This window comes from Macaca nemestrina, chromosome 18, assembly GCF_043159975.1.
Source record: "Macaca nemestrina isolate mMacNem1 chromosome 18, mMacNem.hap1, whole genome shotgun sequence".
Taxonomy (NCBI): domain Eukaryota; kingdom Metazoa; phylum Chordata; class Mammalia; order Primates; family Cercopithecidae; genus Macaca; species Macaca nemestrina.
This window is the reverse complement of record NC_092142.1, coordinates 56654271-56678627: the sequence shown is the minus strand read 5'-3', so window position 1 is coordinate 56678627 and position 24357 is coordinate 56654271. Positions and strand designations below refer to the sequence as shown.

General features: G+C 52.7%; 1 protein-coding gene across 7 annotated transcripts in view; it reads right to left on the bottom strand.

Moving 5' to 3' along the window:
- Nucleotides 1-2341: 2341 nt before the first annotated feature.
- Nucleotides 2342-24357, bottom strand: part of LOC105494021 (adhesion G protein-coupled receptor G5) — a 44632-nt gene continuing 22616 nt past the window's right edge. For 6 of the 7 annotated variants that reach the window (XM_071084618.1, XM_071084616.1, XM_071084617.1 and 3 more), the window contains 11 exons: nt 20093-20194; nt 19791-19866; nt 18976-19132; nt 18225-18371; nt 16958-17074; nt 15361-15513; nt 14515-14636; nt 13991-14259; nt 10668-10785; nt 5768-6045; nt 2342-5413 (listed from right to left, as the gene is read on the bottom strand). In XM_071084618.1, coding sequence (XP_070940719.1) covers nt 5313-5413; nt 5768-6045; nt 10668-10785; nt 13991-14259; nt 14515-14636; nt 15361-15513; nt 16958-17074; nt 18225-18371; nt 18976-19132; nt 19791-19866; nt 20093-20156 — 1602 coding nt within the window. In that variant the 5' untranslated portion in view covers nt 20157-20194 and the 3' untranslated portion in view covers nt 2342-5312. Of the gene's footprint in view, nt 5414-5767; nt 6046-9051; nt 10325-10667; nt 10786-13990; nt 14260-14514; nt 14637-15360; nt 15514-16957; nt 17075-18224; nt 18372-18975; nt 19133-19790; nt 19867-20092; nt 20195-24357 lie in introns of those variants that run through there. The other variant, XM_011762082.3, reaches the window with a different exon arrangement.

Genomic DNA, 24357 nt, shown 5'->3' with positions numbered 1-24357 from the left:
TCATCGTTTCTCTCCGACATCCTGTAGTTTCGATAAAATGTGCATAAGCATGGATTTATGTATTATGCTTGAGATACTTCCTGTTTCCTGCTTCTGAGACTGTTTTTTCATCGCTCTGGAAAACGTGCAGCCATTTTGTCTTCAAATACCGCCTCTTTCCCGCTCCCTTCATTTCCTTCTTTTGGGACTCTTATAAGATCTTCTCATTCTTATTCTCTGTATCTCTTAAGCTCTCTTCATGTTATCCATCTTCTTATCTCTGTTGCATGCTTTATGTATATAACTCCAGGCTTACTAATTCTCTCTTGTTTGTTTGTTTTTGTTGTTGCTGTTGTTGTTAAAACAAGATCTGGCCCTATTGCCCAGGTTGGAGTGCAGTGGCACAATCTCGGCTCACTACAACCTCTGCCTCCCAGGCTCAAACCATCCTCCCACCTGAGTAGCTTCCTGAGTAGCTGGGACTATAGGCACATGCCACCATGCTGGGCTAATTAACTCTCTATTCAACTGTTTACTGTTAGTTGAATTTTAGATTTTGAGGTATTTTTTATTTTTATTTTTTTTTTAGTAGAGACAAGGTCTTGTTCTGTCACTCAGGCTTGAGTGCAGTGGAGTGATTATAGCTCACTGCAGCCTCAAACACCTGGGCTCAAGCAATCCTCCCGCCTCAGTCTCCCAAGTAACTAGAACTACAGGTGTGCCCCCACCATGCCTGGCTTTTTTTTTTTTTATAGGACAGGGGTCTTGCTATGTTGCCCAGGGTGGTCTGAAACTTCTGGCCTCAAGTGATCCTCCCGCCTCAGCTTCTTGAGTCACTAGGATTAAAGGCATGAGATACCATATCCAACTTGAGATAATATTTTATTTCTTGAAGTTCCTTTTTTTCCCCCCAAATATTTCTCTCTCTTCATTCCTGTTCATTTATATGCTCAAGTTTGCGATTGCATCTTGTGTTTCTTTAAACATGTCATGTATGGCTATTCTGTATTCCATCCCTGGGGTCTAAATCTGTTACTTCCTTCTTTTCTGCTGACTCTCACTCGGTGGCTTACTTTCTTGTGATTTGGTAAGTTTGGTATTGAAGCCCATTGCCTGATCTCACTCTGGGCATCCTCCTGGCCTAACCAAGGGAAGCTTTCCTCCATATTGAGTTTGCTTCTCTCTTGCCAGTAGCAGGGCGCACCCCAACCCAGGACCACCTCAGTCCCCTCAGAGAGTTGTATCTCAGAGGAGATTCAACTTCTCATCTTTCCCACCCCTAGCTCTTCCAAAGTCACTATCACCAAATGGAAAAAATTGCTATAAGACTGGCTTCGGAACCAGCCCTCCCCTCCAGACAATAAGCCAGTTCATGCCAGCTCTCTGATACTCTCCCACGCCCCCAGCTCCAGCGCCCCTGGGTTCATTCTCCAACTCCTTCTGTTGAAACCCAGGCTCTTGGCCACTCTATTCCCTCACCCTCCTTAATTTTTCTTCTCAGCACTTGTCACCACCTGTCCTGTCTGTCTCTTTGTTAAACTGTTCAGTGTAAGACATTCCTTCCCCACAAGAATGTGATGACTTGTTCATTTATATATCCTCAGCAACTAGTGCAGTGCCTAGAATATAACAAGTGTTTAACAATTACGTGATGGGTGAATGAATGAGTCAATGAGACACAGCACCTGTCTCCAAAATGCTCTCGGTCTGGCAGCTGAGACAGACAGGGACAGTCATAACACAGAGAAAGAACATCTGTCAGAGGGGGAGGGCAGGGGTGGTGGGGCTGAAAGGAGGCTCCACCCTAGATTTGCAGGTCAGGGACCACTTCCCAGTCTGGACTGAGGGGAATGAGGATGTGCAAGGCTGAGATTTGAAGGATGTGTCGCCATCACTCCACAAACGAGACGCACAGGAGAGCCTTCCAGACAGAGAACAGCCCAGAGATGAGAAAGAACCTGTTCAGGGAACTGAAAGCTGTTCAGTGTGGCAGCACCGAGGAGGATGGGGGAAGGAGTGGTAAGACACAGCTGGAGAGGGGGACACAAGCCGGACCCTGAGCCTTTCCAGTTCCAGTGGGGAGTGTGGCAATGAAGAGGGGGTACCGTGGAAGGGCTTCCGCAGGGGAGGACACGGGCAGGCTGCAGGATGGAAAACACCCTCTAGCTTCTGGATGAAGTTGGAATTGGGAGTGGGGAGGCAGGGAGGCCACGGGGCCCCTGCAGGAGATGGAGGCTAGGTCTGCACCAGGGCTGATAGCAGGGGTGGGGACACCCAAGGCAGACCCCTTGGGGTTTCTGGAGGAGGCTTTGACTGGCAATAGGAACACCTCAAGCTGAGTGGGCTGTGAATGAGGGGGACTCATCCAGTGGGCCGGGGGGCTGCCCCCTCAGCACAGCCTGGGTGGATTTAGAGAGTGAAGAGTCCACACCCCGGACTCCTGAGCCAATGCTCTTCTCATTAGAGTTTCCAGGTTTAGCAAAAATCAAAATACATCAATACAAAGGATACCCTGCTACATGTGAATCCAGGTAAACAACGAATAATGTTTTAGTATGTCTTCCAAATTGGGCATCTGGTATTTTATCTGACAATCCTATTTTCAATAGCCCTGCACACACACACACATGCAAACACCCCTTTCTGAAATAACAGTAACAAAACCACACACAGAAATCTCCTAATCTGTGGTCCCGTTGACATTTACGTGTCATCCGTTCACCAAGTGCCTGCTCTGAGTCCCTGGCCCTGAACAGCAGTCCCCAGACTCCACCCCATTCCATCCTCCGGCAGAGTCTGGAAGCTCCCAAGAGCTGGCCCTCGGGCCCCAGGGCCCCATCTGGGCTTTGCTGGGAGGGAGAGGAAGGGGGACATGGGACCCTGGTTCCACACCATCTCCCTCAGTCCCTCCCCCACACCCAGGTGAGACATTTCCAGGAAGTGGTCCCTGCTCAGGGCCTGGACCCCAGCGGGGCTCAGGGCCACAAGCTTGGGGTTGCTTCCTGAAACTGCCAGTCTCATCCCGTGTCACTGTGGCCACATCCTCCCTTGGGCATCCCTGGGCTTGGTGAGGTCTGGGGCCAGGCTCTGGGCTGGAGGGCTCTATGCAAACCCAGCCACAGCAGAAGCCTGTGTCCCCCAGCTCCCCTGGAGCTGTCCAAGAGAAGAGCTAAAGGTTCCCATGATTCCTCGGGACCCTCATTAGCATGGGGACCCCCCACTCCAAGGCCTGGAGAGCCTGGGCTTAACCATGGGAGCTTGGATGGGTGCTCACATCACCCAGATGGTGGTGGGGGTGGGGAGATTCTGCCTGGAGTGAGTTAGTGTGGGAAAGAGGCCTTCTCTATCCACCACTGGGGCGATTTTGTAGAAGATGTGATAAATGACCACCAGGAATTTCAACAGACTGGAAGATTGGGGAACTGGGAGGTCGGGGGACATGTGGCACGGCCTGGAGGCTGCACTGTGTGGGGACTATTCCTACAACAGCAGAAAGCCAGCAAGGTGGGAGTAGAGGCCCCTCTGGGGAAAGAAACTGAGGCATGGTGAGATGTGCCTAAGAAGGGGTTGTGCCTGCAAGGTTGAGCAGAGCTGGGCCTGGGGCTTGGACAGGCTGGCCTCTGAAACTCAGTCAACACTGTTAATAATAATAATAGCAAAAATACTAATGATAATACCAGTAACCGTTTACTGAGCACTTACTCTGTGCCAAGTCTCTTTATTTGAATTATTTTACTTAGTCCTCAAAATAGGTACCACTGGCCTCTATTTTACAAATAGGAAAACTGAGGCACAGAGAGGCTGAGTGGCTTGTCCACAGTCTCACAGCTAGCAAGTGGCAGAGCTGGCACTGGAGCCCAAGCAGCCTGGCTCCAGAGCCTGTGCCACTCACTGCTTGGTGAAGGAGTTACTTGCGTCTAGAAATGTACAGAAGAGCAGAAGATGTCCCAGGAGAACTTTTCCAGAGAAAATCCTGCTCCCATTTTCTGCCTGTGACCTTCGAGGTCATCAAAACTGCCCGATGGCCTGGGGCAGGGCCCTGAGCACCTACCCCAGCCCTGCTCTGGTGCCAGCTATATCTGGGGTGCGGCCCCCAAAAGTGACAGTGCAACGGCGCATTGGGAAAAGAGACAAATGGCCGTGTAAATGTGTGTTGCCTTTCCTCCTGGAGGAAGTGGGTCACTCAGCAGGCACAGTCCTGCAATTACGGCCCCTCCAGCTAGTGCATGGGGTCTGCAAACAGGTGTTTGAGCTATTCCAGATGCAGTCTTGGCACCAAGGGCCTCTGAGTGTTGGCCAGCGGCGCCCCCTCGTGTTCGTCCGGGGAAACGCACTGGCTTCATGAGCGCTGTCTCCCACAGGGTCTGACAGGTCTGGGGTAAGGGTGATTCTCTGCAACTATGGCCTGAGCTTTGGATTTAAAACCCACACTCTCACGCCTACCAGGGCAAATTCAATCCTGCCCAATCACCAAATAGCCAGGTCACTGGGGTCCAGCTGATTCAGCAGGAGGAGAAAGAAGTGTTTTCCTCTGCCCCGCAAGAAAACTCTGTGGGATGGGCTACTGGTCCAAATGGTCTGTAGAAGTCTTGGGAGTACGCAGGAGGAGCCTCTGGGAAGGGCTGAACCTCCCAGTCTCTGGGAAGGGTGGGCTTGGACTTGGAGTCATCATTATTTAGGGAGTTAAAGGAAAAGAGGCCTCAGGCATAGGCCAGTAAAGTCTCAGACCCTGGGTAGGTCCCACCTGCCCCAAGCCAAGATGCCGTCTGGCCCTCCCCAGGAGGAAGATGACAGGGCCGAGCAGGTGCTTCCATGGCAGCTTGGATGAGATCCTGCCCCTAGCAAGCAGGTGGAGGCTGTGGGAATTCCCACCCCACAGTGACACTCTTCCCCCTGGTCTTATGCAATCTTTACTAAGCTCCTGGGTTAAGCTGGACAAAGCCACTTGCCCCCATGTCACAGCTGTGGATACCCAGGGTCGGTGAGAAGTGGCAGGCCCAGGGTCATACAGACTCAGAACCAGGTCTTGAAACTCGGCCTCCTGATGCCCAGGCTGGTGCTCTGCCCACATCCCTGGACAGCTGGGCCCAGGTGCCAGGACAAAGTTTGCTGCCCCAGGTGAGGTTGGATCTGCCCTGGAGCAAAATGTCAGGGAGAGGTAGAGCAACACCTTCCCCTCAGTGCCTGGAGAGGCTGTGGAAGTGGAAAAGGCCCCTTGAGGGTCACAGTGGCCTCCGGGGTCCAGTAGCAAGCCTGCCACCCTCTAGCGGAATCCATGGCCTCAGGCTGCTGGCAGCCAGAGAGGCTGAGGGTTCCAGGCCAGGAGGCCCAGACTACGGCGTTGTCTGGGAGGAGCTGAAGGCCTCTACCTGTGCCTTGGCCTCTGCTTCTGAGCGGCATCGCTGGGAGCAGAACCACAGGAAAAGGAAGAAACCTGCAAGAGAAAGGCTGGTAGGTGGGAGTGCTACGGGGCAGCGTGGGCTTCCCCAGAGGCCAGGGTCTCCGTGGCTGCAGCAAGCTGGCCTCCCTGGGGCCCATGAGCAACTCTCAGAATCTCTTACTGTAGGAGGCCAGCAGCGGCAGAGCCTCAGAGCTGGAAGAGCTGCTGCGGCCAGACCATAGAGTACCTTCATGCAGATGTAGCCCCCACCAGCTTAGCTAATGGGGCTGTGGGTTGGATGTCAGTGCCCCACTCGCCCCCTTCACCTGAACCCCTTTGGCAGTGAACATCCCACCAGCCATACACCCCCTGCCAGGTGGCTTCCTCCAGGCCGCCCTCCAGCCCTACCGTAGAGCGAGTTTAAGATGGTGAAGAGGAACAGCTGGGGCAGCAGGAAGATGCCAAAAGAAAAGAAGGCCAAGGCCCAGGTGGTTCCCAGCAGCACGGTGAGGCCCAGCACGGTGACAGTGTCATGGCAGGCCCTGGCATTCGGTGCGTCCGCCCGCACCCGCAGCCTGCGCAGGGTCCACAGCGCCCAGGCCAGCACCACCAGGTTGAAAAGGGACGTGAGGCCACCGTAGCCCATGACCAGGACACTGTGTACCACAGGGCTCCGAACCCAGCACCTGCAGGGGAAGGTGATGTGTCGGGCTCACGGTGGCTCCTAGGCCCACGTGGAGGACAGCGTCACTCCCTGAAGCCCCACTCGGTCTCCTGGCTCAGGCTCTATTGTTTCCTGCCTGACTGAACACACGGTGAAGCCCCTCACCCGGCTTTCCAGCCAGGCCACCACCAGAAGACACATCTGCCGCCTCGGTCAACGATCTGAAGCTCCCCCATGACCACCTTTCCAGCCACAGTGGTTTCTCTCACGTCTGTGTGCCTTCACCACCCTGAAAATTCTTCCTGTCTCCTTTCCACATCTCACTCCTCTCTGCTTCCACAGCCAGCCCGAGGCCGGCATGCCCCATCTTCTATTGGACGCTTGGCCCAGAGCCCTCTTTCCTGGAAACTCCCCCTTCCACTCCACTACATGGTTGTCACCGCCTCATCTTCATCTCTGCAGTGGGACATCCCTACCCAGGAGCCTCTCCCCACCTAGACGGGGCCACCATGGCCTGCGCTGGACAGTGGGCAGGCTGCCAACCCATGGCTTGTGGACAAGGGCCCTCCAAGTGTCAACCTGAGAGCACGAAGAGCAGCAGGAGGCTCACTGAGGGATGAGCACAGAGCCATGGAGAACTGACCAAAGCCAGCCCTGATCCCGGGCCCTCCCAGAGGCCTCCACCCTCTGCCTCCCCAAGACACCTTCAAGACAGATGCCACCTTTTAGTCAGACACAATGTCATGCTGAGGCAGGAGAATAGCGTTCAGAGACAGGAACATAAGGACTTCCTAGAACTAAATCAAATGGAGGCCAGGCGCAGTGGCTCACGCCTGTAATCCCAGCACTTTGGGAGGCCAAGGTGGGCTGATCACTTGAGGTCAGGAGTTGGAGACCATCCTAACCAACATGGTGAAACCCCGTCTGTATTAAAAATACAAAAATTAGCTGGGCATGGTGGCGGGTGCCTGTAATTCCAGCTACTAGGGAGGCTGAGGCAGGAGAATCACTTGAACCTGAGAGGCAGAGGTTGCAGTGAGCCGAAATCGCACCATTGCACTCCAGCCTGGGTGACAGAGCGAGATTCCATCTCAAAATAAATAAAAATAAATCAAATGGAAACACTTCAGCTATGACAGGAAATATCCTCTCCATTTACATAGGGCGTATGTCAAATGACTTTGTAACTTTACTTCATCCTCCTCATTGACAGAGGGCGTACACCAAGTAACCAGTGGAAACCTCTAGAGGGTACTTAAATCTCCACAAATTCTGTAACCCTACTCTTGAGGCCCTATGCTCTGGCCCACTCCTGCACATGCTTTCATTTTCAATCAATCTCTGCTTTTGTTGCTTAATTCATTCCTCTGTACACTTTGTCCTTTTTCTTTTTTCCTTTTTTTTTTTTTTTTGAGAGGGAGTCTCTGCTGCCAGGCTGGAGTGCAGTGGCGTGATCTTGGCTCACTGCAACCTCCGCCTCCCGGGTTCAAGCAATTCTCCTCTCTCAGCCTCCTGAGTAGCTGGGACTACAGGTACCCAACATCACACCCGGCTAATTTTTATGTATTTTTAGTAAAGATGGGGTTTCAACATGTTGTCGAGGCTGACCTCGAACTCCTGACCTCAGCTGATCCACCTGCCTCGGCCTTCCAAAGTGCTGGGATTACAGGCATGAGCCACCATGCCTAGACTTGTCCAATTCTTTGTTCAAGATGCCAAGAACCTGGACACCCCCCATCAGTAATGATGTGCTTTATGTGAATTGTCCCCTGCAATCTCCATGACAACCCATAAAGCAAGTACATAATCATCCTCATTTTGCAGATGAGGAAACTCAGGCTCTGGCTCAGGAACACATTCCAGTTAGAGGCAAAGCTGGAACCTAATGCCCCCGGCCCAGAGCCTGAGCCCCTAACTGTCACAATCCCCTGCTTAGGTTCGCTTCGTGGCTCCTGCCCCTACAGTCACAAGGGTCCCAGGACATTATTTTGGGATTCCTCCGAGTTGATGAGTGGGGACTCACTCTCACCGTTAGGGAATATCCCCACAGGGGCAGCTCTACCACAGTCCATTCAGCCAGCATCCCGTCAGCGGACATCTGAATGATTTTCAAGGGTTCTATTTGTTTTGTTTTTTGAGATGGAGTCTCATTCTCTCTCCAGGCTGGAGTGCAGTGGCGCAATCTCAGCTCACTGCAACCTCCACCTCCCAGGTTCAAGCGATTCTCCTGACTCAGCCTCCTGAGTAGCTGGGATTACAGGTGCACACCACCACGCCTGGCTAATTTTTGTATTTTTAGTACAGATAAGATTTCTCCAAGTTGGCCAGGATGTGTTTTGTTTGTTTGTTTGTTTCAAGTCGGAGTCTTGCTGTTGCCCAGGCTGGAGTGCAGTGACGCTATCTCGGCTCACTGTAATCTCCACCTCCCGGGTTCATGCCATTCTCTTGCCTCAGCCTCCCAAGTAGTTAGGACTACAAGCGCCCACCACCATGCCCAGCTAATTTTTTGTGTTTTTAGTAGAGATGGGGTTTCACTGTGTTAGCCAGGATGGTCTTGATCTCCTGACCTCATGATCTGCCCGCCTCGGCCTCCCAAAGTGCTGGGATTACAGGCGTGAGCCACCGCGCCCAGCCTGTTTTTGGTTTTGTTTTGTTTTGTTTTGTTTTTGTTTTTGTTTTTGTTTTTTTTTGAGACGGAGTCATGCTCTGTCGCCCAGGCTGGAGTGCAGTGGCCGGATCTCAGCTCACTGCAAGCTCCGCCTCCCGGGTTCACGCCATTCTCCTGCCTCAGCCTCCCAAGTAGCTGGGACTACAGGCGCCCGCCACTTCGCCCGGCTAGTTTTTTGTATTTTTTTTAGTAGAGACGGGGTTTCACCGTGTTAGCCAGGATGGTCTCGATCTCCTGACCTCGTGATCCGCCCGTCTCGGCCTCCCAAAGTGCTGGGATTACAGGCTTGAGCCACCGCGCCCGGCCTGTTTTTGGTTTTTAACTGATGTTTGGGTTTAGGAATGTGTATATACAATAGTAAGAGATGTTTTAAATTGAAGAGGAAAAAAGTCACAAACCCCAAGGTAATTGTTTCCTGAGAGGAGGGGAGAGTGAGGGAGACCCACGGAGAAGCTGGCTCATAGGTGGGTGTTCTCTAACATCTGTGCATTAGTGGGTCCTGTGGATGTGTCACTATAGCTCCTTTGTCCTCATCACATTATTACATAAGAAAATAGGCTGGGCATAGTGGCTCACACCTGTAATCCCAGCACTTTGGGAGGCCAAGGCAGAAGGATCACCTGAGGTCAGTTGAGACCAGTTTGGCCAACATGCTGAAACCCTATCGCTACTAAAAATACAAAAATTAACTGAGCATGGTGGCAGGCACCTGTAATCCCAGCTACTCGGGAGGCTGAGGCAGGAGAATCGCTTGAACCCAGGAGGCAGAGGTTGAAGTGAGCTGAGATCGCGCCATTGCACTCCAGCCTGGGCAACAAGAGCGAAACTGCATCTCAAAAAAAAAAAAAAAAGAAAGAAAGAAAAGAAAATACATCTTCAAAGAGTATGTAAACTGAGGCCAGAGATTCTATTTCTTCATCTGTAGGATGGGGATGATTATGCACTTGCCTTATGGGCTGTCAAGGAGATTGCAGAGAACAATTCATGTAAATTGAAGTCACATGTCCTCTGATACACCCAAGCCTCACTGTGAGGGATCAGGCCCACCTATGTACCACGCAGTCCCCCGGCCTTGCTTCAGGGGCTGGGGGCCAGGCTCTGGACCAGCCTGCCAGAGACCACGTCCCAGCTCTGCCCCTGACTGGCTGGGGCTCCTCAGGTAGAGTTCTGAAGCTGCCTGTTTCTCAGGGGCCCTAACTGTAAAATAGGGCTGGCAACAGGACCCAGCCCTTGCCCTTGTGAAAACGAAACCGGCAGATACCCAAGGCCTGCCACAGAATCAGCCCCCAGCTATCCTGAGCCTTCATCAGCCAAGAAGGAAAAAGAAGGTTCCACAGCCAACTGCAAGTGAGTGACAGGCCGGCAGGGGTTCCTTAGGCTAGTCTATGTCTGGCTGTTAGAAATGCTGCATAATAATAAATAGTGTCCTTAATGTCCTCACCTGCAGGGAGGGGCTATAAAAAAAGCAGTAGCGTGTCCCCCGGCCCCCAAAGGCCTACCTCGCTGCCTCTCCTTGCCTCCCCCAAGCCCAGCCCCCACAGCATTCTTGTCCGACTGGGAGGGCTTGAGAGGCCTGGCAGTGCCCAGGGCAGATCGGGAGGAGTCGGAGCCTGGGTAGGTGCAGCAAGGTGGTCTGCAGGGGAACAGAGTCAAGTGCAGGCTGAGCCAGACCCTTAGGGCCTGGGCACTGGAGGACAGGGCAGGACAGAGGAGACGGGAGGCCCGGCTGCCCTGGCATGTTGGCGAACAGATGTGGCTCCGTAGACTTTGTCAGCATAGAATACAAGGCTGCCTCTGCAGGAGACCTGGATCCATGGAAGGGATGTGACGGAGCCCCCTGCAAACTCCCGTCAACCCCAGCTCCCTCTCTGCCCCACAGCCAGTGCCTTGCCTACAGAATATTCCATTTGGAGTCCCAGGCCCATGTGGCCCTTCTGTCAGAGCCAGGGAGCCCACTCAGCCCTGAGGGCACTCACATGGACATGTTCTGGAAGCCCGTGCCATTCTCCCAGCTGTTGAAGACGGGGATTGTGTGGGGTCCGTACACTGAGCTCTTGACAGAGAGGCAAAGCAGCACCAGGAGGGCTGGGACCCCTGAGAGGTGAGACAAAGGCTCAGGAGATGTGGGAGAGGGCTGGCCCTTGGTCCCTGGGGCTGCTGACACAGAATTCCACTGGGCAAGGGACAACTGGGAGGAGACTGTTCTGAGCCCCCAGCTTCAGAGCAATAAGCCTGGTGGTTTGGAGGAAGCTCAGTTCTACAATGGAACAGTGGTGGAGGGAGGAGTGGTCACACCGGGACGGTGATGGTGGGGAGCAAATGGGAGGGAGGACTGGGGAACTTCTGAGGAAATAGAAATAAGCAAGAAAGGGGCAAGGACGGTGATGAAGGTAGCAGTGATGGTACTGTTGGAGATAGAGAAGGTGGAAGAAGTGATGATGGTGGTGATGGAGGTGGAGGAGGTGGTGACGGTGGTGAAGGAGGTAGAGGAAATGATGGTGGTGATGGAGGTAGAGTAGATGATGGTGATGATGGAAGTGGAGGAGATGTAGGTGATGATGGTGATAGTGGAGGTGGAGGAGGTGATGATGGTGATGACAGAGGTGGAGAAGATGGAGGAGGTGATGGTGATGATAGAGGTGGAGGAGGTGATGATGATGATAGAGGTGGAGGAGATAGAGGAGGTGATGGTGATAGAGGTGGAGGAGGTGATGATGGTGATGATGGAGGTGGAGGAGGTGATGATGGTGCTGATAGAGGTGAAGGAGATGGAGGAGGTGATGGTGATGGTGATGGAGGGAGAGGAGGTGATAATGGTGGTGACAGAGGTGGAGGAGATGAAGCAGGTGATGGTGATGAAGGAGGTGAAGGTGTTGATGATGGTGATGATGGAGATGGAGGAGGTGATGATGGTGATGATAGAGGTGGAGGAGATGGAGGAGGTGATGATGATGGTGATGGAGGTGGAGGAGGTGATGGTGGTGACAGAGGTGGAGGAGATGAAGCAGGTGATGGTGATGAAGGAGGTGGAGGAGGTGATAGTGATGATAGAGGTGGAGGAAACGGAGATGATGGTGATGATGGAGCTAGAGGAGATGATGATGGTGATGATGGAGGTGGAGGAAGTGATGATGGTGATGATGGAGATGGAAGATGAATCAGGTGATGGTGATGAAGGAGGTGGAGGTGATGGTGATGATAGAGGTGGAGGAGATGGAGGTGATGGTGATGATGGAGCTAGAGGAGGTGATGATGGTGATGATGGAGGTGGAGGAGGTGATGATGGTGATGATGGAGGTGGAAGATGAATCAGGTGATGGTGATGAAGGAGGTGGAGGTGATGGTGATGATAGAGGTGGAGGAGATGGAGGTGATGGTGATGATGGAGCTACAGGAGGTGATGATGGTGATGATGGAGGTGGAGGAGGTGATGATGGTGATGATAGAGGTGGAGGAGATGGAGGAGGTGATGGTGATGATGGTGATGATGGAGGTGGAGGAGGTGATGATGGTGATAATAGAGGTAGAGGAAATGGAGGTGATGGTGATGATGGAGGTGGAGGAGGTGATGACGGTGATGATGAAGGTGGAGGAGGTAATGATGGTGATGATAGGGGTGGAGGAGATGGAGGAGGTGATGATGAATGGAGGTGGAGGAGGTGATGATGATGGTGATGGAGGTGGAGGAGGTGATGATGATGGTGATGGAGGTGGAGAAGGTGATGATGGTGGTGACAGAGGTGGAGGAGGTGATGATGATGGCGATGGAGGTGGAAGAGGTGATGGTGGTGATAGAGGTGGAGGAGGTGATGATGATGGCAATGGAGGTGGAGGAGGTGGTGACAGAGGTGGAGGAGGTGATGATGGAGGTGGAGGAGGTGACGATGGTGATGACAGAGATGGAGGAAATGGAGGAGGTGATGATGGAGGTGGAGGAGATGGAGCAGGTGATGATGGTGATGATGGAGGTAGAGGAGATGGAGGAAGTGATGGTGATGATGGAGGTGGAGGAGGTGATGATGGCGATGATAGAGGTGGAGGAGATGGAGGAGGTGATGATGATGGCAATGGAGGTGGAGGAGGTGATGATGGTGGTGACAGAAGTGGAGGAGATAGAAGAAGTGATGTTGATAACAGGTGGAGGAGGTGATAATGGTAGTGATAGAGGTGGAAGAGATGAAGGAGATGGAGGAGGTGATGGAGGTGGAGGAGGTGATGATGGAGGTGATGGAGGTGGAGGAGATGGAGGAGGTGAAGATGATGGCGATGGAGGTGGAGGAAGTGATGATGGTGGTGATAGAGGTGGAGGAGATGGAGGAGGTGATGTTGATAACAGAGGTGGAGGAGGTGATAATGGTAGTGATAGAGGTGGAGGAGATGAAGGAGGTGAAGGAGATGGAGGAGGTGATGGAGGTAGAGGAGGTGATGATGGAGGTGATTGAGGTGGAGGAGGTGATGATGGAGGTGATGATGGAGGTGATGGAGGTGAGGAGGTGATGATGGTGGTAATGGAGATGGAGGAGATGGAGGAGGTGATGGTGAAGATGGAGGTGGAAGAGGTGATGATGATGGTGGTGATGGAGGTGGAGGAGATGGAGGAGGTGATGGAGGTGGAGGAGGTGATGATGGAGGTGATGGAGGTGATGGAGGTGGAGGAGGTGATGATGGATGTGAAGGAGGTGGTGATGGAGGTGAAGGAGGTAATGATGGATGTGATAGAGGTGGAGGAGGTGGTGATGGAGGTGATGGAAGTGGAGGTGGTGGTGATGGAGGTGGAAGAGGTGATGGTGATGATGGAGGTGGAGGTGGTGATGGAGGTGATGGTGATGATGGAGGTGGAGGTGATGATGGAGGTGATGGAGGTGGAGGAGGTGGTGATGGAGGTGGAGGAGATGATGGTGGTGGTGGAGGAGGTGGTAGAGGTGGAGGAGGTGATGATGATGGTGATGAAGGTGGAGGAGGTGGTGATGGAGGTGGAGGAGGTGATGGTGATAACGGAAGTAGAGGAGATGATGATGGTAGTGATGGAGGTGGAGGAGGTGATGCTGATAACGGAGGTGAAGGAGGTGATGATGGTGGTGAAGGAGGTGGAGGAGGTGATGATGGTGATGATGGAGGTGGAAGAGGTGATAAAATTAGTAATGTAGAAAGTAGAGGTGGGTGTAGACAGAGATCACAGCTAGTGGTCATGTAATGGCCACTATGATGATGAGGAGGAGGGGAAAGAAAGGACTAAAAGGGGTCAATATCCTGCCCGCTGGAGGTCTGAGGAGAAGGAGAGGAGAGATGCTGTGCTTACCCCAGCCTAGCACACCAAGCTTGAGCACATATCTGCGGATGTAGATGTTGTAGACACGCCCGAGGAGGAGGTAGAGGTTGAAGCCCTCGATGGCCATCCAGGTGAGGCAGCTGAGCAGCGCGTAGTGCAGGGCAGCAGCCAGAGCCGTGCACGCTGACTGGGGCACAGGAGACATGGCAAATGCGGGGCTCAGCAGGAAGGTGATGTTCAGGAGCAGCACGGAGGCGTGCAGGTTCATATGGATGCGTGCTAAAGAGTCAATCTTCTTCCTGCAGGTGAGAGCATGGCCCTCCATGGCCCAGGGACATCATCCAGGCAGCACTACCCACTGGTGCATGCCGATGGGGAAAATGAGGTGAAGAAGGGGCAGGGATCCCACAGCAGTCGCACCAAGAGGCTGGTCTCCCACCTCCTGGCCCCCACCCTCTGGAGAAGCACACCCAGTTCTAGTTGACTAAATGGGACACAAGGAAGGGTGATGTGCCACAGTTGGGGGCAGGCCCAGCACTGTGGCAGTGGAATACCTGGAATGGAAGTGCAACAGGACCGTGATCAGTGAGGCCACGATGGAGATGCTGCAGCCCACGAGGGAGATGTATGTAAGAGGTGCCAGCAACTCTGCAGGGACCAGGGCCGGGGAGAATTGCTGCAGGAGGGAAGAGGGGCTGGAGGCCAGAAGCATAGTATCGCCCTCCCTCCCAGCCTCAGTCAGAGAGACCTCCTGAGGCCTCCTCTCCAAGTCCCCTTCCCCACAAGCCTAGCCATGGACCTGGCCTGAACGAGGCCATGGCAGATACAGTGAGTTTTGCCCCCGCCACAGCTCCCATCTCCCTCTTCTGCTATGAGTGCCTCCCTTCCCCTACTCCCTATGCACCTGGGGCGTTCCACCACTTTGCCCTCTCTGTGCAGAAAGGTGCGCTAGGCCTGGTCAAGCAGGGCCCTCCCTCCTCCTGCCTATAGTGATTGGTTCAGGGATGAGCACATGGCTGGCAGAACTGGGTAAAAGATTTTATTCCACTGGTCTGAAAGCTTGCAGGGCATGAGCCTGGAACTGCTGCCAGCTATATTATTATCTCATATTAGGAGTTCCTATTTGAGGGCTAAGCCAGCACAGAGCAAGCACAGTTGAGGGACAGAGATAGAGTGCTATCTTAGTGATCTTAGTGATCAGCCCCTGGATCAAGCCATGCCTGAAGCCTAACCCAGCCTTTTCAGGAACATGAGTCCTTAAATTTTCTTTCTTTTCTTTTTTTTTGCTTAAGCCCATTTAAGTTGGGTTTTCTGCCCCTTGCACCAGCTTTTGCCTTTCTCCTCTGCCACAGACACAGGGCCCTCTACAGCTCTGGGCCCCACTCAGGATGCATACATACCATGAGAACAGCAAAGTAGGTGAGGTGGTTGCAGCGGCAGAGCACCTGAGAGTGGGAGGGCTGCTCTGTACGACAGCCCTCAGGGCTCCAGCCGCCCCAGGGCTGTTTCCTGGCTCCCTCCTTCCAGAAGACACAGCTCAGGGTATAGCCTTCCTGGGTGAAGATGCTGGAGTCAGTCATAGGGTGCAGAGGAAAGGCTGCAGATCAGTGTCTGGGAGTCCTGGGGGCCAACGGTGACTCAACTGTCCATTCGCCAACATTTTACCAGGCACTGGCTGGCCTTTGGCCTCAGACAGTCTCAGATTCCAGTCCCATCTCCACTGTGGGCTCTCAGAGCGACCCGGGCAAGATGCCAAGTTGCTCTGCGCCTCAGTTTAGTCATCTGCAGAATAGGATCATTCATACCCATATTACAAGAACGGTGGAAAAACAAAGGGCAACATGGAATCTTGAGTGTCCAGCTCTGACCTTTTATACAGTAGGCACTCCATAACCAGCTGATCCCTTCCCCTCGTCCCCGTGGGGAACAGCAATGTGCTCAGACCCATGCCTGGCTGGGGGAGACGCATCTACAGACAACCCTAACGCCAAGTCACGTGGGTGGAGAGGTGGAGGAAATGACACAGGCAGTCACGGAAAACCATGGAGGGCAGGCAGAGCTGACCCAAAGGGAGAAGGGGAGGTGGGGGCCCTGAGGCCTTAGAGGATGTGTTGGATTTCAATATGAGTAGGGCAAGGGCATTCCAGGTGGAGGGAACCATAGTGGCAAAAGCCCAGAGATGAAAGGAAAGGATGATGGTGAAATTTACAGTGCAGGGCAGTCCTGGTGAGGCTGAAGGGAAGATGGAGCAGAAAGCAGAGGCTCCGGGCTTTTCAGGAATGGCAGGAACCAGAAAAGGAGGCACTGAGGCTTGTGAGCCACCCCACTCTGCCCCCACCCCCAATGAGCAGCCCTTTCTTTGTTCCAGGATCAGCATCTGCACTTCCCCTAGGAGCTCATTCTTTCACCCCAGTCCCTGGGCCCTGTGACCCAGGCCTGGCCAATCCACACCTTCCATCCCCCTGGACATAGTGACAGGTAAAGGGATGTACACATGACCCAGTTGAACCTTTAAGATCCTGAGACCCTGGTCTGCACTGGGGCAGGTTGGGGATGGAGAGTGGGGGGAAGAGCCTGATGGGAAGAAGGAAAGGAAGTCTGGCTCTTCAGCATCCATCATGCCACAGAATGGACAGCCAAGGCAGGAGACCATTGCTGAGATGGAGACAGACTGAGCCACGAGGGCATCAGATCTGTCCCTGGATCCAGCTGTGCCTGAAGCTGGTGGACCACCCCTAGACATTTCATTGATGTGTGCCAATCAGTTCCCTCTGTGCTCAAGCTGGCTTGAGGTGGTCTTTTCTCACTTGCAACCGAAAGCATCCTGACAAATGCATGAGTAAAAACCTCTCTTTCTTATTTCTTGAGCAGGAATTTTCAAAGTGTGATGGATTTCCAAGAGGGTTCCACAGGTTTGGGTCTGGTCAAACCAATGTTCAACAGGAGAGTCACAGAGGGGCAGGGGTGCAGGGGAAATGGGGGCGCCCCCAGCAGTACCAGGCTTTGGTTGTGCCAGAAGCTGATGTTCACCGGATCCCTGAGGTTGTTCACGTGTCCATGACTCAGCTGGGCCCCCAGGACGTAGTTATTGAGCAGAGATGAGTTGTTTTCATCCTGGAAGGGCAGCAGGAGAAGAGTTGAGTGGGGGTGGAAATCGGGAGGCCCTGGGTAAGGTCTGAGCCCCGCTTCCCTGGATGAGAACAAGCAGCAAGAGTTTCACGTGTACAGCATGAAAGCCTTCCCAGCCTCCCAGCCTCCCAGCCTTCCCAGCCTCCCAGCCTTCTCAACCTCCCAGCCTCCCAGCCTTCTCAGCCTCCCAGCCTCCCAGCCTTCCCAGCCTCCCAGCCTCCCAGCCTTTGCATGTGCTGTTCCTGCCAGGGGGAAAGCTGTCCTCTCACCCTCCCCTGCTTCACGTCCCATTCGTTTAATGCATTCCAGCCCCACACCCTCCACCTCACCACTATCCTCACACACTTTCAAAGCCAAAGTTGAAAGGTGCCTTCCCCAGAAGCTCCCCTGGACTGCCCACTGGGAAGAGCCCTGACCCCACACTGACTCATCCATCGCTCTGGATCTTTGTGGCTATTATCGACCTTGTGCTGACATTAAATCTCTAAGGTCTGGCCGGGCACAGTGGCTCACGCCTATAATCCTAGCATTTTGGGAGGCTGAGGCGGGCAGATCACTTGAGGCCAGGAGTTCAGGATCAGCCTCGCCAACATGGTTAAACCCGGTCTCTACTAAAAATACAAAATTAGCTGGGCATGGTGATGCACGCCTGTAATCCCAGGGAGGCTGAGGCAGGGGAATCGCTTGAACCTAGGAGGCGGAGGTTGCAGTGAGCCGAGATCATGCCACTGCACTCCAGCCTGGGCAACAGAGCGAGACTCTGACAAAAAAAAAAAAAAAAAAACAACAACAACAAAACAAAAAACCTCTAAGGTCTTAGTCTAAGCATGAAGACAGAGAGTTCTCTGAGCGCAGGGAACAAGTGTCTTCTTGTCTGTCTCCCGCCTAGCGACAGGCACATAGTAGGTTTCTTAGGTCTTATTTGCAGATTGTAATTGTGCCTTCCTACCATTCTGCTAAAGCTGGCAGGGAAACTGAGGCCCACAGAGGGACAATGGCTGGCTTGCATTGCACAGCCGACTGGTTGGTCTCACTCAGTGCTGGTCACCCAGAGGCCAGGCAGTGACATGGGCACCTGCAGTGGATCCCAAGAAGGGGCCGGCACCCACCCTCCTTGGCCCGCCATCACACTGACCTTGAAAAAGTGGGCATTGGAGAAGTAGATACAGATGAGCCGCAGCTCCCCGGGCCGGGTCTTGCAGGCATCCTGGGTCAGCTCGGCGGGGAACTGCATGGCATGCTGACCCCAGGCATACTGACCCCGGGCATGCTGACCCCGGGCCTGCAGAGGGTCACAGACAAGCTGAGTCTGGCAACCAGGACCTGTAGACCTGACCCCAACACCTTCACTGCCTCCCACTCCCCATGAAACCTTCCTTGGGGTTTCCACCCACAGAACCTTCGCCCCCCAGGCTGCATCTCCTCCCAAACTTCCCGAGATCCCAGGCCTTCCCTCCATGCTGTTCCTGAGTTTGGGGTGTTTACCTGACCCACTGGGCCCCTGAAGATGGAGCTACCTCAGCACTCAGCCCCAGCCCAGCCCCCGCCAGGGATCCAGCCAATCATCCCAGGGTCCTAAAAGGAGCCAGGGTTCCTGGCCTCTCTCACAGCTGCCTCCCCCAGGGGGTAGCCTCCAGCCAAAGCAGGAAGAAGACTCCACCCTGGAGGGGCCATAAAGCACCACCCTTTCCACAATTCACACAGCGAGTATCAGCCCCATTTTACAGAGGAGGTAACTCACTGCCAGTTAGGGCAGAGCCTGGACTGGGGGGTGTGGGGAGGAGGACGGTGGAGCCTAAAGAAAGTCCACACCTTAAACCCCTGGAGGACTTCTAGGGCAGGGGCAGCTGGCCACGCCCCCACCACCACCACCTGCAGCCTCTGACCTGGGGCACCCGCTTCAGAGTGGCACTGCTCAGTGAGAGGCCAGAGAAGTTGCAGCTCAGCTTGAAGGCCAGAGACTGGATGGCGGGTGTCTGCAAGGTCAGGTTGTAGCCCGGGAAGCTGGTGTTCAGTAGCATCTGCTCCAGCTGGTGAAGTTGACTGCAGCCCAGAGAGACGGCCAGGGAGGCCAGAGCCCAGAGTGGGGTAAGGGTGAGAGGGAGCTCTAGACAGCCTGGGAGGGCAGGGCCTCCCCACCCACACCCCTGCCACTCCCACCTCCAGACCACTGCATACACAGTGTCCTTGGCACACTGTTACCTCCCTACCCCATCTATCCCCTCCTCTCGATTAACTCCTGTTCAGGTCCCAGTTTGTTGTCACCTTCTCCAGGAAGCCTTCCCTGACTGCTCCCTCACAGCTTCCCAGTAGCCGCTCTTATCCCTGACCAGTCTTCAGCATTGTCTGCTCACCCAGAGCTGCTCAGTCTTTGGGTCACAGACCCTGGAGAACCCAGCCAGAATTTTAGAGTCCCTTCCCAGGAAAATGCATGGAGACCCACAATTCTACACTTAGTTTCATGATATCCATGATTAAGGGCCCCCATTCCTCAATGATAAACTTCATGAGGGCAGTGACACGCCCACCCTGCATCCGCAGAGCCTAGTGTCAGGCATGCAGTAGGCACTCAATAAAAGTGCTAAAAAAATGCACAGTTAAGAGTCTATACAAGACCAACTCTGACCCACTGATTCAAGGTGCAGGCTTGGGGTGGGAGACACAGCTGGCTCTAAACAGGAGAAGGCCACCCCCAACTCACCGAAGGTGAAAAAACGGGCTCCGGGCTCTGGACACTTGCATATTCTCCATGTAGCTGAGGAGTTCTTTCCATGTCTCTGTGGGGACACACCTCCCCCTCAGCTTGTGTCTCAGCTACCCTCTGGCCCCACCACCTCTGGGCTTTCCATCCCAGCCTGAGAGTCTAGTTCACAAGCAGCTCCTGCTGCCCCCAGGAAGCCTAAGTGGCCCCTTTCAGTCTCCCAGGGTTTGATGCCTGCCCCTTTTGCATCATAGTCCCAGGACTGGGCTAGGGCTGCCCCCAGTTCAGCAGAGCTCCCTTACCTGCTGTTGCATTCTGCAAAGTCAGAAGGCACAGGCACATGAAAAGAGTACCACAGTGATCCATGCCCTGTGCTGAGTCTCCTCCAAGAACTGGCTCTGGCCCTGGAAAAGGTACATGCCATCATCATGATGATAAAAGAACGGCCTCTAACTTCTAGGTGTCTGGCATGTCCCAATAGTAGGACATGCAGCATCTTATTTGACCCTCACCACTCTTGCATTTCACAGATGAGGAAGCTGAGGATGAAGGGCAAAGGGTCTTGCTTTACTTAAACCTGCCTAAAGCCAGGTCTCTAAGACTCCAGAATCCTTGACCACCAAGTAATGGCTGCCATTAGCAGCTCTGCCTGATACACTCCCCCTCCCAAAAAGCAGTCTATCTGGGGGCTTCCCCAGGACACCAGCTTCTACCCAGACGGAAGGTGTTTGGGAGAAAGCAACATGTAAACTCCATCCAGCCCTGCTATTAACTCATCATGTGGCTTTGGGTAGGATCTGTCTCTCTCTCTGCCCTCATTTTCCTCCATTTTAAAATGAATTAATAAACTTCTGCTTCAATAGAGCAAATTTATGTGTGCCCCTGAAAGCCCCATTAACATGAGAGGGAATTAATAAAATAGGCATAAAGCCACAGAACAATGGGAAAGAAAATAGGCATGAAAAACAGTACAATGGGGAAGAAAAGAGGCACAAAGCCTCTCAGGAAGCTGCTGGAGGATGTGCTCCAACAAAATGAGAGAGTAAATCATGAAAGACACAGGGTACAGGAAACCCTGTACCCTACCATGGGAGAGGTAAAGCTACTCCCTAGAAAACAGGCACAAAGAGAGAACAATGGGAAAGAAAACAACTGCAGAGATGGGAGATGTCAGCTAAACTTTGGAGGCTACAAGTAGGTGGCACCTGGTAAGACATTTAGCAGACTGAAAAAAGTTGAACCCAAGTGCCTGCAGTGGGGAGAGGTGTGGTGTTGGCGGGAGACAAGAAACCTCACAACCTTGGAAGCACTTGAGAACTGGAGGCATCAGAAACTTCTGAAGTGGGGATGAAGGAAGAGGCTAAAAACAGGGATTGTTGGTCAGACACGGTGGCTCACGCCTGTAATCCCAGCACTTTGGGAGGCCGAGGCGGGTGGATCATGAGATCAGGAGATCGAGACCATCCTGGCTAACATGGTGAAACCCCATCCCTACTAAAAATACAAAAAATTAGCCAGGTGTGGTGGCAGGCGCCTGTAGTCCCAGCTACTCAGGAGGCTGAGGCAGGAGAATGGCATCACCCAGGAGGCAAAGCTTGCAGTGAGCAGAGATGGTGCCACTGCACTCCAGCCTGGGGAACAGAGTGAGACTGTGTCTCAGAAAAAAAAAAAACAGGGATTGTTGTCCAGGCATGGCAGCTCACGCCTGTGATCTAAAACACTTTGGGAGGCCAAGGCAGGAGGATCGCTTGAGACCAGGAGTTCCAGACCAGCCAGGGCAACATGGCAAAACCCTGACTCTACAAAAAAATATATAAAAATTAGCCGGGTATGGTGGCCTGCGCTTGTATCCCCAGCTACTCAGGTGGGTGAGGTGGAAGAATCACCTGAGCCCAGGAGATGGAGGCTGCAGTGAGTCAAAATCATACCACTGCACTCCAGCCTGGGCAACAGAATGAGACCTTGTCTCAAAAAAATAAAAAATAAAAATAAAAACAAGATTCGTTGGTTGCGAGTCTTTAATGTCCAACTCAGTCCCCAGATCTCCCCTGCTACCTCGAGTTTTCAGGAGTTTCCTCACCATCCTACCATCCCAATCCTGCTCCACACAAAGTTTACTCTCTGGAGAGAGGATGCACCATAATCAGAGCAGAAGGGGGAATTAAACAATATCCCCTCCCCATGTCCTCCCCTACTCAGATTCCAGAAGACTGCAGCAGCCAGGGTTATGCCCCAAGGCAGGAGAAAAGTCTCTGAAGAGCTAACCATTCCCAGAATAGTATCCTATAGCTGCTTCCATTTTTGTGTTCCTCAATGTCATGGCCAAGACCTAACTTACAGTGAAATTTCACCAGTCACCAAGCTCTGCCAAGCAATTAGGTTTTTAGTGCTCCTCTCTTGAACGGTCAACCAAGGATTACTGAAAATTTCAAAACACACACCCTTTCTTGAGAAGCTGCTGGAGGATGTGCTCCAACAAAATGAGAGAGTAAATCATGAAAGAAGACACACGGTACAGGAAATCCTGTGTCCTACCATGGGAGAGGTAAAGCTACTCCCCAGAAAATGTGTGAAGAACAGCAGGACTAGGGCATTTCCCACCCGGAGGGAGCAGGAGAAAAGAATGCCCTGGGAGGGAGTTCTTCAAGAAAAAATTAAGGAAGAGGAAAAGGAGAGTAGATAGACGACCGAATAGGTTTGAACATCTAGAAAAACTGTTTTTGAGATGTCTTACAGAAAGTTTGTAAATGCAAAAATAAAAAGAAGCAATTAATTTCAAGAAAACCAAGTTGTACAAGAAAATGAAATGCTGCTACATGACTTGATATGGAATGTAATGCATATAGTCATAATAGAAACGTTAAACAAGAGATTTTTTTAATTGTGTAAAAACCGTATTAAGATGATTTTGATTTCCACCTAGAAAGTAGACAGCCAGATGGGAGCACTGTTCCCATTATAACAATGGAAAAGCTAAATAATGTACCAAATCTTTTTTTTTTTTTTTAGCCTACTGGAGAGCTGAAGTCACAGGCCACCAAGCAAACTGGTTTCTGGAGGTAACCAGAATGCATTATCTTTGATAGATGAAACACATGATCTGTTTCATGTTTGACAGAGCATGGAGGAATAGGTAGTTGCCGCAAAAGTAGATAAGGAGAAAATGACTAACACCTTAATGAAATCTTAATGGCTGAGCATTAGCTAGAGTGGCAGTTTACTGGGAGCCCCAGACACAAGGGTAACCTGTACCCCCAGACAGTTTCTTCCTACAGTCCTCCACTGGACACTCATGAGAATGATGTGGAGTGGGACAGGGCCTGAGGGAGGCCCCATGGTAACACAGCCATGCAAGACGTGCCAAGGGTTGAGGGTGGAGCAGGAGTACCTGGAGAAGCCCATCTGTGCTCTGGGCTCTGCATGAGTGCAAGGTAGTAATTGGCTGCTGCCAAGAGATAAACACCTGTACCCTGGCTTTGCTTTGATTTAAGATGCCCATCCCACAGGTCCCTGACCTGCTATAAAGCAAATGTTGACTGCCTCTGCTGGAGGAGTAGAAGACCCTCCCACTACAATGCTACAGTGACACTAAGCAAAAGCCATCAGGGCCGGGTGCCTTGGCTCATGCCAGTAATCCCAATACTTTGGGTGGCCGAGGTAGGCGAATTGCTTGAGCCTAGGGGTTCAAGACTAGCCTGGGCAACATGGCAAAACTCTGTCTCTAAAAAAAAAAAAAAAAAAAAAAGCCAGATGTGATGGTGCATGCCTGTAGTCCCAGCTACTTAGGAGGCTGGTGTGAGGATCACCTGAGCCTGGGAAGTTGGAGGCTGCAGTGAGCCGTGATAGCACCGCTGTACTCCATCCTGGGCAACAGAGTGAGAAAAGAAAACCAAAGGAAAAGCCGCTGGACACTGGCAAGGAAGAGGCAACCCATTAGTGTCCAGGATTTTGCACTGATATAAAATGGAGGGCTGCTGCTACTACTGGGAAAAGAGCAGGAATCTCACTCCCACTCGAGATCCCCCAACCAATAAGGCAGAGTTTAGTTCCCACAGGGGTGAAGGGGAGGAAGTCAGCCTGCATTCTAGTACCTGCACTGAATAAGAGGCTGAGGTTGTCAAAAACTGGAGGAGAAACAGGAACACTAAGAAAGCCCCACTCCTGGGGCTCAGGCTCAAGACTGTCTAAGGCTGAAGCTACAGCAGGATAATCAAGAATTCACTGCCTCCACCACAAGCCTTGCACCAAGCAACAAGTAACAGCAGTCCACCGCTGGAGAAGGGACTAGAACACGAAGAGAGATTTCCTCTGTGTTGCATGCATGCAATGCTGAGTGCAGAGTGGGGACCCTGGGGGACTCAAGTCCTCATTGAACACAATGTAGGGACAGTCCACCACTGGAGAAATTTGGAGCCTGTAGTCTACCGAAGGTAACTATAGCAACAACAAAACCTAAATCCAGCTGGGCACTGTGGCTCATGCCTGTAATCTCAGCACTTTGGGAGGCCGAGGCAGGAGGATCATTTCAACCCAAGAGTTCAAGATCAGCCTGGGCAACATAGTGAGC